Raw genomic sequence first — 12,834 nt, 5'->3', positions numbered from 1 at the left:
GAAAACAGTTCCTTGGTAAACTGATCTACAGACATGGCATGGCAATGAGAAACAAAAGTCAATTGGTAAACAGACATATGGTCTTAAGAGACATAATAGCACAAAAAGTATATCTGATTACTTAAAATATAAACAATTATCATTCACAAGTTTGTGCAAGGTAGGTATAATGGATTCTGTGCCCCTGTGTATTTTATCTTATGGTCAAGCCATTCTCTCATGTTTAACAGTTTGAGAAAATTCGTTCACTTTCTAAGTGGAGGGACCACTTAGCATTTTGTAAAATGAAAAACAACAAAACAGAAATCCCCTAATATGAAAGGGATTTTTTTCTTCTCACATAGAATTGGGACAAACAAGTGTTGGCTGAATCTTTAGGCCCGGTCCTGAAATCCATTAAGTTGCTTTACCTTTAATTTAAAGTTCTTGATACACAGGAACGTATAGTCATTATTCTGCAGGATCCCAGATCATACTGAGGACACCAATCAGCTTACAATAAAGTAATGCTTTAGCACCATGGTTGCACTTCCTTAAGCAGGGAATTTCTGCATTCTGTGCTAGCTTTTGTGGGTGTATGGCGGGAGGGAGGTGGCGGGGGGTGCTCCATGCATGCTGGGAGCTGAGGACGCAGCCCACTTACCAGCATTAAAACTGGGGACAGCTGCCAGGTCAAAATACATGGATCTCTTTTAGGTAGTACCTGTGGGTAGCCTCACTGGGTAACATACAATTTTTAAAAGCTGAATAAATCAAGGTAGATATTTTATTAGCATTTGAAAAACTCCAGGTAAAAAAAAAAAACAACTAAACAATTTAAAGATTATAATATTTCAAAAAATACTTATTTTATCTTATTCCACCACTTCTGTAGACTTGATGTTTTCATATCCATCATTTTTATGATCAATACATGCTTTAAATGATAAAGAATGTTTCTGGCTGAGTGCAGGGCTCTTCACGTTTTGATGAGAGTAGCTGTTAAATATTTCCATAAATTTACTGTGAGGACCATCAGATTTATATGAGCTATGGCATTACTGGGATGCTATCCAGTTGCCTCAACATAGGCATATAATGCAATTTTAGTTGTCTTACGGAATCTGAGCCATCATTGTGCAGCATGCAAGTCTTATGTGCTGCATTTGCCTCTCTCAGACGAGAGCTGGAGGCAAGGCAATCTCACCTTTAATGCCACTGAACTTACTAAGTGAAAAAAGTCTCTTAGCTTATTACTATCTAGTCTAGTCTAATTACTATTACTATCTCGTCTGGCTACTAAATTGTTTTTTCAATAATATGGGTTATATTTTCATATAAATGAGTTTTTATATTTTCTATAGAACCTAAATGTTTTTTTCTGAGTAAGAAGTTTGAAATAAAAGCAAAGAGGACATTATAAGCTGTACTAGAATGGATGTAGTCAGGTGTCTCCTTAACATGCCACCTTGTTGATGACTATAAAGCTATGACTGCTTTATAATAGGATGTAAATTCGAATACACTTTGCTTATTATGTTCTCCTTTCCTTGTTTATATGACTGGATAATTATAGGATACAGGAAGAAATGTGTGTATCATTTTCACAAGCTTGTTTATATTGTGTGAATGCTTTTGTCCTGATGTAAAATTCAGTTTTCATTAAATTATAGGATATGGTTGGTTTGTTGAAGTGGTTAATTTCCTTAAGATATCTTTAAAACTTTTGCAAATGGAGGACATAAGATCCCACAGTGCTAGTGGATTTCAACAAATGTAGAATGATTTTATTTTGTTTTATATTGCAACAAATGTATAAAGCAGAATTAATGCAAAGTTGTTAGCGATTTCTCATTGTAGATTTCACCATTTCAAGAAATCCAAAATATTTAAGAGAATCAAATCTATCATTATACTGCTAGAGGTATTTTATTTTCATTTCAGTATCTCTCATTCTTTTTTCTCCACATATCTCAGTTCGTAGAGTGCACAAACTGGTTTGCAAGGTGACACTGTGTGATGATCCTAAATTATAGCATCTTTCAAACTTCTTTAGGTTTAGCTTTTGGAGATACCAGATATTGTTTAGGAGAAGAGGCCATCAGCAACAAGTTATGTAGAAAACTCACTTCCACTATGCAGTCAAGTCAGTGAAATCCAAAATCATATTATTCCTCATAGCATGTGTAGTTTCCAGATAAAATACTTCCATTTTATACATATTGTAAAACATCTTCTCTGTGTTTTAAATATTACAGCCCATGGTCAAAGCAAGATTTCAAAAGAGTTCTGAACTCTTAGAAGTACCAATTTGAGAAACGTTCCAGCATGTGCTTACTGCAACTCTTTTTGAGGCTGAGTAATCAGGAACACAAGTCAGGAGACAAACAAATGGGAGCCTGACTTTGTAGAGTAGGGGTTAGGGTCAGCTCCAGCAGCCACAGTGTCGGTTTCTTTCATTTAGTTGGTCATGACAAAAAAAGTAGATATAGTCCTGAGGCAGGGGGACCATTGTCAGCAGCTAAAGCCAATACATTGAAGCATGAATTCAAAAAGCTAAATTTCAAGCACGCATTCCTCTTCACTGGGTTTGCCTCCCGGCGGGGGATTGAGGCAGACAATAATAAGGTCTAAAATGCCACTGCTAGATTTTCTGGAAGACAGTCATCAGAGCCTGAAGCAGTAGAAGAAGGCACATAGGGCAGACTGACACAATTCAAGGACATACAGAAGAGAAAGCAGCTTTTCACATATGACAGTAATTATTGAGGCACCAGGCCTGCATAAATGTGCTACAAATCGTGTAAGATGAACTATGCATGTCTGATGGGCAAAGAAATAGTTTTACTGGAGTGCATGAATACTGCAAAAATCACAGCTGTGGACTTACTTACATTTCTGACACCAAGTCATTGCTTGATTTCACTGCCTTTATGCCTTGCATTGTTTGCTCACCTGAGGAAAATGTGTACAGAATAGCTGCTTGGCATGCAAACAAGGATGTTTACACAAGATATGTGCTACACAGTCGACAAACATTTGCCCCAGCACATGAGGTCTAGTCAGTCATTTAAGAAGAAACAGCAATTTATGGTTTTTATGAATGTCACTCCCATTCTTGACGTCAATCCAAGAATGATTTGCCCATGTCACATGCCTTGTCTTGTTACCAGCCTTTATTTTGTCCGCCCAGATCTTCAGCTTTCAGTGAATATTAACCGTCAGGGAAGCAGAGCAGCAGAATGTTTCAGCTTGGCTGGTTTTCCATCTATCATTGGCACCCCTGTACTCATTGCTAGCTCTGTACTAATTTTTCACAAAGACGTGATTACCAAAGCAGAAGGCTCTAATACAAGATAAATATGCATGCCATATTCTGACACTAATGATGTGATCACAAATGTGGTTACCACACACCCAAGTACCAGCCAGGAGGCTTGCGTCTCACAGATGTCTCAGGTGATCTTGTAGCCAGCAATGTGTCAGGTTTCCTCAAGACAATGCCTGCTTGGTAAGTTAATTTGGTTTTAAAGCCTGTCTTCCAAAAAGGGTTTATTATGTTCTTATTTTCCCATTATGCTGTTGAAATTTGAAGCAGTCTGTGCATTCTTTTTTCTTTTTATGACAAAGGATGTCTTCATGATCCTATACTTTCACCATATTTCAGTGTGGAGAGATTTAAAACACCAAATATTTCTGTCATGAAAAAGGCTGACAGAGGGAGCCAACCTTTATTACCTTATATTAAATATCAACATTGGTCCAATCAACTACATTAAAGAAGGACAGCAGTGTATTTCACCTTTGGTTATTTAATGTATCAGTATAAAATCCATTACTTACTTATAAGGAGGTTTTTAGAAAACACTAGCAGAACTCATAACTAAGGGAGAAGGCCACTTCTTACATTCACTTTTGGCAAAAAGTACACTCTTGAAAGAAACAGCTTAGTTTCTAATGAACTGACTGGAAGGTTGTTTTGCCATAGGCTACAATAAGAGAAAGACTGAGTAACAAATCTTCTACCAACAGCAGTTATTGTATATTCCTTGCTCCTTCTTCTGCAAGTTTGAAGAATCAGCTTAGAAAAGCATCTGTACAGTTCAGCAAAGAAAAAATAGAAGTAAGAGTCAGGGATGACACACAGGAGTGTAACAAACTTTTACAAAGATCAGTCTGAGGCTTCCTATAGTCTTTTAAAACTAGAGTTTACCTTCTGCTTCTCTGAGCTGAGCTGAGTGGTGCCACCACCACAGCATCGGTTTCAGAGAGCACCAGGGAGCTCCTTGCGTAGCAAAGGACCATTGCAAAACTTAGCTGGGTATAGTTATCTCATGTGGATTGGGGCTGTGCATCAAACATTTAGAAGTAAGTGAGAGGGGATTTTTCCTGCATAAACCTTAATATTGTTAGCATGACAGTAAGACCGCATATGCCAGTGCAGGCTATTTTTCACAGTTACCCTTTTCTTATATCATCATATTTTTTAGGATCATCATAGCTGAGTTAGGAATATAAGCTTGTGAAGTAAAAGGATTTTTGTACACCTGTGAAAGGTTCAGTGCCTAATGAAGGGTATTGAGTCTCCAGCATTTTAATATTTATTTCATTCTTGAAAGCTTTTTATCCTAATAAGTTACCTGGTTCAGTAACTTTGTTTAAGTAGTCAAATAAATTCTGCCACCTAAGTCTTATTTGTAAATTAGTCTTGCAAAGCTGGATTACAATATTTTATATCCAAGCTGCTAAATAGCACTGATTCCAAACTATCCAGCCAGATGCTGGATGTTACATTACAGATGCTTTACAACAGACTATTGACCAGCAAGCACATCTGCAAATTCTCAAAGCTTCTTTCCGATTGCTCCAGATACAGTGTAGCCTGATCTCTGTTTTTTCAAGTTAGCAAAATGAAGCCTTTTATACTGGTCCCAAAATGACTGATGTAAAGTTTCACCTTCTGGAATGTAAACTGCATATCAATGGTAGCATTGGCAGACTCTACAAAGTAGCTAATTATAAAATAGCATAGCAAAGAAAAAAGCCATTAGCTGTTTGTAAGAAAACTACACTATCATAGTAACCATGAGTGTTTGTTCAAGTATTTAATTTGAGATGGTAACTAAGAAAGAGATCAAATATAATGCTGAGGATTTGGTTTTTTGTGTGTTTCCTTGTATTTGACAATGATCACATAAAAGAAATTGTTTCAGCACTTCTACTAATTCCAATTTTTTTATAATCTAGATATTTTAGGAGAAAATCAAAGACACACCATGTTCTTGAACTGGTAATTTCAGTACCCAGTTCTGTTACAAAAAGAACTATGTTCTCCGAGAACTAACATAGTTAATTTTGTTCCCAATGCTATTTCAGCGATGTATATTTAGGGACTTTACTAGATTCAAATGCCAGGTGTTTTCTGGGTATTTTAGTAATGGTTTGTTCACTATTTTTTGCTTTTATTATCCTTTTCCTACCCAATCATAATGATCAAAATGTATTTTCTGTTGTTATAATGGCTGTCAATAGACATTGTGCCTTTCCTGAGGAAAAAAGTAATGCCCAGTTTTCTTAATTCTCTGTATTAATTCTGTACACCTTTGGAAATTTACTAGTATATATAAAGCTAATTAAAATCCTTTGAACTATATAAATATTAGTAGAACATTCATGGCAGGAAGATTGCTTCAAAATAAGAAGAAAATCTGCTTTCTCCTACTATGAACAGCACGTATTGTAAGACCGTGCACAGAAAGCTAACGAAATGCAGTGTGCATGCCTACTGTAAGTAAAATGAGCTTTAAGATCAAACAGCTACCTGGAAGCTGTAAGATCTTGAAATGGAGCAGAGAGCAATCCTGCAGCATAAAAGGATGAAAGCCTTTGTGACTACAAAATGTGGTTTAAAAGTACAGATTTTGTGGTCTAAAAATAAAAAAGAGGTTAAAGCTATTCATCTTGTAGACTGGCAAAACTACCAATCTAAGCAAGAAACCCACTCTCATGATATATTTTTGGAGAACTAATGTTTCCTCTGAACTCCACTGACCTGGAGCAAATATAACGCAGGAACTGCTGGTTAAGTTGACCACACTCCTCCTTTCAGTTGTGATATTGCCAATAAAACTTAAAGACAAGCACTTGGGTTTAAAGGCCATCAGCCACAACATTATTAAATGAAACGTAAACAAGGTCAGCAGATTCCTGTTGGTCCTTGAAATTACATTTGAGCTGTAGCAAAGGCCTTGAAGGCGCCATAAGTACAGACCCCATTAATTGGACTCACAGGATAACATCCGAAACAGTAAACATTTCCCAGAGGTTACTTGGTATAGCAGAGCTCCCATCTAAACAGCTAAATTCCCTGTTCCCCTCCCATCTCGAAGCAGGACAAGCCGATGCCTACTGGGATCTGTCCCAGCCCATGTTAATCCATTAATTGTGCCTTGGCATTGGGTGCAAATGGGATAATTGGCACAGGGCTAAATCTATGATAGGGACTGACTAACGATGTAATAGCCGTGACAATCAATGTCAGGGTTCAGATCTGTGCTTTGGGCCTTTTTAGTAGCTGAATGATCTACAATATTGGAGTATAGTATATTAGCATAGTTGGAACATCAGTCCACTAACCCAGAGACTCTAGACTAAAATACTTCTAGGAGTCTGATCTTGTAACAAGACCTTTGTTCTAATATCTCAAATGCTGTGAAAGAGAAGGAGATTCATATGAGTTTTAAAAAGATCCTTTGTTCTCTCTAAGCTACTTCTTTACAAAAGTGAAGTTACTTAAAATTTCAGTCAGAAAGGGCTCAGAACAAGTACAAAAGTACAGATCAGATGTGCTGATGTTCATGAACTCAGTGCGTGAAAGAGCCCCATCCTGTTCTGGGAGCAGTGCTGCCTGGGCTGGCATTACAGAGGATGATGGAGGCAGCACAGTTGGGATGGCCAGCAAGCAAAGCACTGCTGTGCTAAAGATAGTCAACAGGAAATTCCTATGAAAGGGGCAAGTTAAATACTCCATTTCTTACCCAAATTGAGACACAATACCAGGGTGACAGCTAATCATGTCATTCATATTGTGATACACAGGCTTTTTCTCCTAAGGTGCTTTTTTTCCTAAGGTGGGATGGCTGTTCATGTTCCATGCACTGTTCATGCATTTATGTTAAGTCACAGCTGTCACAACACAATGAGCCAGCTCAGAGTGTCTGAGCCGCAGTCTGGCATCTGGTCTCACAAAGCTCAACCACTCTCAAGGTCATCTTGCCCACGTCTCCTATTTTTTGGTTTGGAGGCAGGAGAATCATCAGAGGAGCACAAAATGACATATGTACAACTAAAGGTCTACTCATTCAGGACACCAGGGATTTTTGCTGACCTCATTCCTAGAATGAGTCATATCAAGACTATCCAGGCTGGATCATCAATGTCCTCTGCTCCTTACCCTCCAAATTGGAGTCTAACCTTCCTTTCTGTCCTGCTGCTGGTTGGGGTGTAACCTCTCCACCCCCCAGGGGTCACTTACATGCCTATCTTACCACCTGGGTACACCATACAGTAGGGAACGGGGCAGAGCATGTATCAGCTAAAGCCACAGTGCCCATTGCATTCACCGTGCACCACACTTCCTCACCATCCTCCTTGTTCCCCACCACATGCAAATGCTTTTTCATCTGCTGCAGCTGGGGAGAGCAAAAAGGCTTTATACTACAAGAAAGAGTCAAGCTCTTGTCTTCTCTAGCACCTTTACCATTATTCTGTAGTTACTGTCTCTTTGTCTGTTCCTCCTTTTCCTTACCTTTCGTCTTCTTTCAGAATGACACCTTTTGTCATATTACTCTGGTAAATTGTCTTTTGTCCCTTCTTTTTTCTGTCTAACACTTTCTTTCTGATCCTCTCTGAAAGTGCACCGCAGTTCTTCTTAGAAAGTCTTTCACCTTCTTCYCCGTGCTTTGCTTTTACTAAGCCAATGCGCCTTCTCACTCAGAAAGCAAGATCTTCAGGTCAAGAATTCTGTGTTCGTAAAGTGCTACATATTGTGCTTTTAGTGGTTTGGTAAAAGTAAGAGTTATCCTGGTCAGACTGTAGTGGAGTAAATCAATGCACATTTTGGGATTCACAGGAAAGGGCACTGCCTCACTGAATGACTAAGGCTATTATGGGTAATAGTCTTTCAAGAGCTCTCACATTAACATTGTATCATGGCAAGTAATCTAAAGGACCTCTCAGGATGATCATTCCAACAATAAAAAGACACATAAAACAAGTTTGCCAAAATGCAGTCATGCATGTCCTGAAATGAAGTATCAATCTGTGGAATTGCTCTGAAAGAAGATAGCTGACTAATATTCTTTATGCTGGGTTTCCAATGTTCCTAGAGCTGCATAAGAGCCTATTGTAGCCCCAAATGTCTTCTCTATGAAGGTCGACTGCACTGTAGTGCGTTTATGACCAGTCATTTTCTGTGTAGTTTCCAGAGGAGCATTTGAGCAGACTGTGCATTTTTTCCTCAATTGGCTATTCTCAAATAAAAAATTGTTTTAGACATCCTGAACAATAACACAGCCCTTGGGAGAAAAGATTCTCTGCATTAGCCATCCGGCTGACACTATGAATGATTACAACCAAGCATAAAATTTAATGAGATTTCTACAAAAATGAGTGACATCTGCATAGCACTCAGGTCCTGGCTACCTGCTACACATTTGTCATCACTGAGGCTTTTGTCCTTTATTAATCCATTTTCAAGAATGCCTGCTGTTAGAAATGGAAACACTTTTTAGCAGTCCTCCTGCAGACTGTGTAAGAGCACACATCTCAGAAAGCATAATGGCACATTGTCATAACTAGGAATGCATTTGAAAGGTTTAGAAAACATGAGAGAACTCTGACAACAAAATATATTGAGAATTTAAGAGGAGACATCTGCAAAACTATATTTTTACATATTTTTGTATAAGCAGAAGCTTGTTCTTGTTCCCATAATACAGTGGCTAGAAACTCTTTAACAGTATTCTGTGTGCATGGGAAAAATATTGTCGAAGAGGAGAAGTACTAAAATATTTTCCTTTAATGTTGTTTATGCTTGGGACCATGATATAATACTGAGCCTATGGCTCCAAGTCAGTGAAAACATATGATTATAACAGGATTCCAGCTTTCCTTTAAACTTTCCCTCATGGCTACAAATAAAAATTTCACTAAAATTTTCCTACATCTGCAGATAGCCTGAAACAATAGATGATGGGGATCGAAGATTGTCCTGKTTTATTAAATTAGCCCCTGGACCTACTATTCTGAGATGGGGGCCTGACCCATCTCATCACAGAACAGCAAATATACAACAGAAAGAGAGGAGTGCAGGGGACATGGGTCCTTGGAATCATCCTTCTGCTGTGTTTTCTCTCAGGAAGGAAGGCAAGACCACAAATGCAGGTCGAACTCCAGAAGGCCAAGAGCCACAAGGTGTCCAAGGGGATGGCACTATTTTATTTCAGTATCGTTTATAACTAAAGATGAAAGACTTTTATAAGGAGCAAAGTTAAACCTGCTAAGCAGGAGGAAGACAATCCCAGCTTTGGAGCAGCTGGTCTTCATAAACTACCCACCCTCCTCTGCAGTGGAAAGCTTCCTTCTTCCCATGACCCAACCCAGTACACAGGACTCCAGCGGGGATGATTTCAGTGTACTGTGGAGACAATGTTCTTCCTTCATACATCCATAATATCAATTTTTTTCAAAATATCTTTAAAACAAGACATTCATTGGTCTTGTTGTTACTGTTGTTGTTTTTATTTCTAAATACCATATCTTTCCAGCATTTAATGCCAATTTGTTGCTCATAGATTTTACCAAGCAAGCAGAGGAAAGTGAATACTTTAATTTACTTTCTCGTGTGAAGGACACAATGTCTCTTTTACTAAGAAGCTATAGAACTGAACTATTACAAAACTCCAAACATGTTGCCATAGTTCATGTAAACATAATTTTGTTGAAGGAATATCATGGGAAATATAAAGCTGTCTGTAGCTGCAAACACCACAAAGAAGCCCAGCAACTAAAAATATTTCAGTTACTAGGTTTTTTTATCCTTTGATATTCACACAAATTTGTTTCAACTTATAGACTAAAGATTCTCTCCAACAACAGATTTAGTTATATAAAACAATACTTAAAAAAATGTTAAGCTTAATAATGCAGAAATCCTGGCTACAACTGCCACTTCAAATGGAGGCTCCAGATCTGACCATTCACCTCCCTGATCCACAAGTGCTGAGGGCTGACAGTTCAGCCAGTGGGATGGCCCAATTCATGCAACTCACAGTAGGCTGAAAAGGAATGTAGGTAGCCAAAGGATCTGCTCCTTTGAAGCATGCTGAGGGAAAGTCTAACGTATACAAACTGGACAGTGCTCCCCAAAAAACGTAGCGGCAATTGCATTTCTATTAACAATGTTGTCTGGATTGTCACCTTTCCTGCAGTTCTGTTTTGGGAGCAAATGGGCAGTGGTGCATTTTTGACTGACATTTCACAGGCTTCCATTTGCATGTGTAGAAGCAAAACTTCAGCTTTCCACAGCAGGAGGCTGAAAAAGAATCAGGAGGTTAGGTACCAAGAATATCCAGATTTGTCATAATTAACTGCATAACTAATTATTAATGATATTAATATTTCACAGAAGTATTAAGTTCTGTCCTTCAGGATTTAAGTCAACTTTTAAATATAAGCAACAACAATGAGATTTTTACCCTGCATTTACCCGTGATAGAGATGTACATCTTCCCCTGAACGTCTGGTTCCAACACCGGTTGAAGAGGATCCTGAACCAGGGAAACTTTAGCTTCAATCCAGTTTGGCAATTGCAATTTGACAATGGTCTCAAACACTAATAACACTAATATCGGTAAGAAATAAAGAAGAGAAAGAAAGGAGTTATATCTATATTTTTCATTACAAAGTCATGCTTGTTGCCATACACCTGACTTACTGAATCAATCATGTGATATATACAAATGCTGATTCCTCTATTCTCATTTGGTGCAGCTAAGTAGAAATAATACCTCTATTTTGATGTGAAAAGTTGTTGGGTTTGTTTGTTTGTTTTTAATGAAATCACAATAAAGATCAGTTTTCAAACCTTTTTTTAAATAGTTTTCAATCTAACAGGTAATGGACTTCTGGTGAGATGGTAATCCAAGGTAATCCAAACTGTATCCCTGAAGGAGTTAATCTGAGAGGAAGGATGTACATTGGGTTCTTGATTTGGTTATTATCAGTATTATTGTTCTTCAAGAAATGCATACACCTTTGCTTCATTTTGGTCACTGTTCTTCTCTCCTGCCAAAAAGTTGCACACAGGCAAAAGATGTGATTGTGCTTGGTCAATCTAGCCTTGGATGCATCTTAAACTTGCACATTTTATTCTTTAATTTTAGGTTTAGAACAATTATAGTAACTGAGGATTTTTTAAATGTTTCTGTTTCTAATTTTTCTACTATCACTCTGACAAGTCAATTGTTTCTCACCTACACTGCATTAAAGAACAGAAACAATCATAATTTATCACCAGAAATGAGCTATCTCAGTGATATACTAGTATGCATTTTAAACCTTATATTTCGTGAATACTGAACTCCTTTGGGTCCCTACAGAATATATTTGTCCTGTATTACTGCTGATAAATCCTGATGATGGTGTGCTCTGTTTGACTATTCTACTTTATTTCTAGGTCCTCCAGGTCCCCCAGGGGTTGTGATAGTGGAGGAAATCACAGACACCACAGCAACACTCTCCTGGAGTCCCGGGGCAGACAATCATAGTCCTATCTCCCTCTACAACCTGCAAGCACGCAGTCCATTTTCTCTTGGCTGGCAGACTGTAAAAACAGGTGAGAAAAACTTTCAAATAGCATGAGTGGGCTGAGTTCACAATTCTTGGCTCATGACAATAATAACCACTGGCAACTGCAAAACCAGATGCTGTTAAGATAACAATGATAAATTAAAAGCACTGGGGTTTGTTTTTTTTTTCATTCCTTTCTCATGTCACTTAGCAGCAGCTCTGTAAGAACAACACAAAGACACCTGCCATCATGCATCCATGGATAGACAGAAAGGTCTCCCCTATATCCTTCAATCGGTGTCTTTTCAGGATTACCAGATTGCCAAAAACTTGGTAGTGATTTCTGACATACTAGATTCTTGACCTCTGTCATTTCTAATGGCCTTTAAAGCCACTTGCCATGGAGACACTGCATGTGAGCTTCAGATTTCTGAGTGACCTGTACATATGTTTTACTGCCTGCAGTTCCAGATGTCATAAGTGGTGATATGGAATCTGCGATGGCTGTCGAACTGAACCCTTGGGTGGAGTACGAGTTTAGAGTTGTCGCAACTAACAAAATTGGGACTGGTGACCCAAGCGCACCATCCCGAGTGATCAGAACCAATGAAGCAGGTAAGAAAATGATGAACAAGTTAATTTGCCAGGACTAACAAAATCATTTCAGTATAATAACATTAACATTGTCTTCTCCCTGGCAAACACCTCCGTGTTTGGTCATCACTGTTCAAGAGTGATAATCTCTGGAATAGGGAGTGGAGAGGTAGCTTGTTTTAATTACAGGAATGTTGTTCAATTTATAGAAACATAAATAACCGCAACCTCCAGTGTCTTACTACATCGGCGCTGTCTTACTCTTCTTACACATAAGCCTTTGCTGCCTACCCTCCACCAGGCTTCCACTCCTCTACAATTCCATGCCATTTCTCTGTCCTAAGCAGCCTCCCCCTCCCTATCCTCATAACTTCTCTTCTTGAAGGTCCACAGAAAGATTTGTCAGCAATC

General features: G+C 38.4%; 1 protein-coding gene across 1 annotated transcript in view; it reads left to right on the top strand.

Moving 5' to 3' along the window:
• CNTN5 (contactin 5) overlaps positions 1-12,834 on the top strand; it is a 195,976-nt gene that overhangs the window by 141,411 nt on the left and 41,731 nt on the right. The window contains exons 12-13 of the mRNA XM_026073782.1: positions 11,717-11,875; positions 12,295-12,444. Of these exons, the coding sequence (XP_025929567.1) occupies positions 11,717-11,875; positions 12,295-12,444 (309 nt within the window). The remainder of the gene's footprint in view (positions 1-11,716; positions 11,876-12,294; positions 12,445-12,834) is intronic.

The sequence above is a fragment of the Apteryx rowi genome, unplaced genomic scaffold, assembly GCF_003343035.1.
Source record: "Apteryx rowi isolate R43461 unplaced genomic scaffold, aptRow1 scaffold_378, whole genome shotgun sequence".
Lineage (NCBI taxonomy): Eukaryota > Metazoa > Chordata > Aves > Apterygiformes > Apterygidae > Apteryx > Apteryx rowi.
Note: the sequence above shows the minus strand (reverse complement) of the source record. Positions and strands in the feature narration are given on the sequence as shown.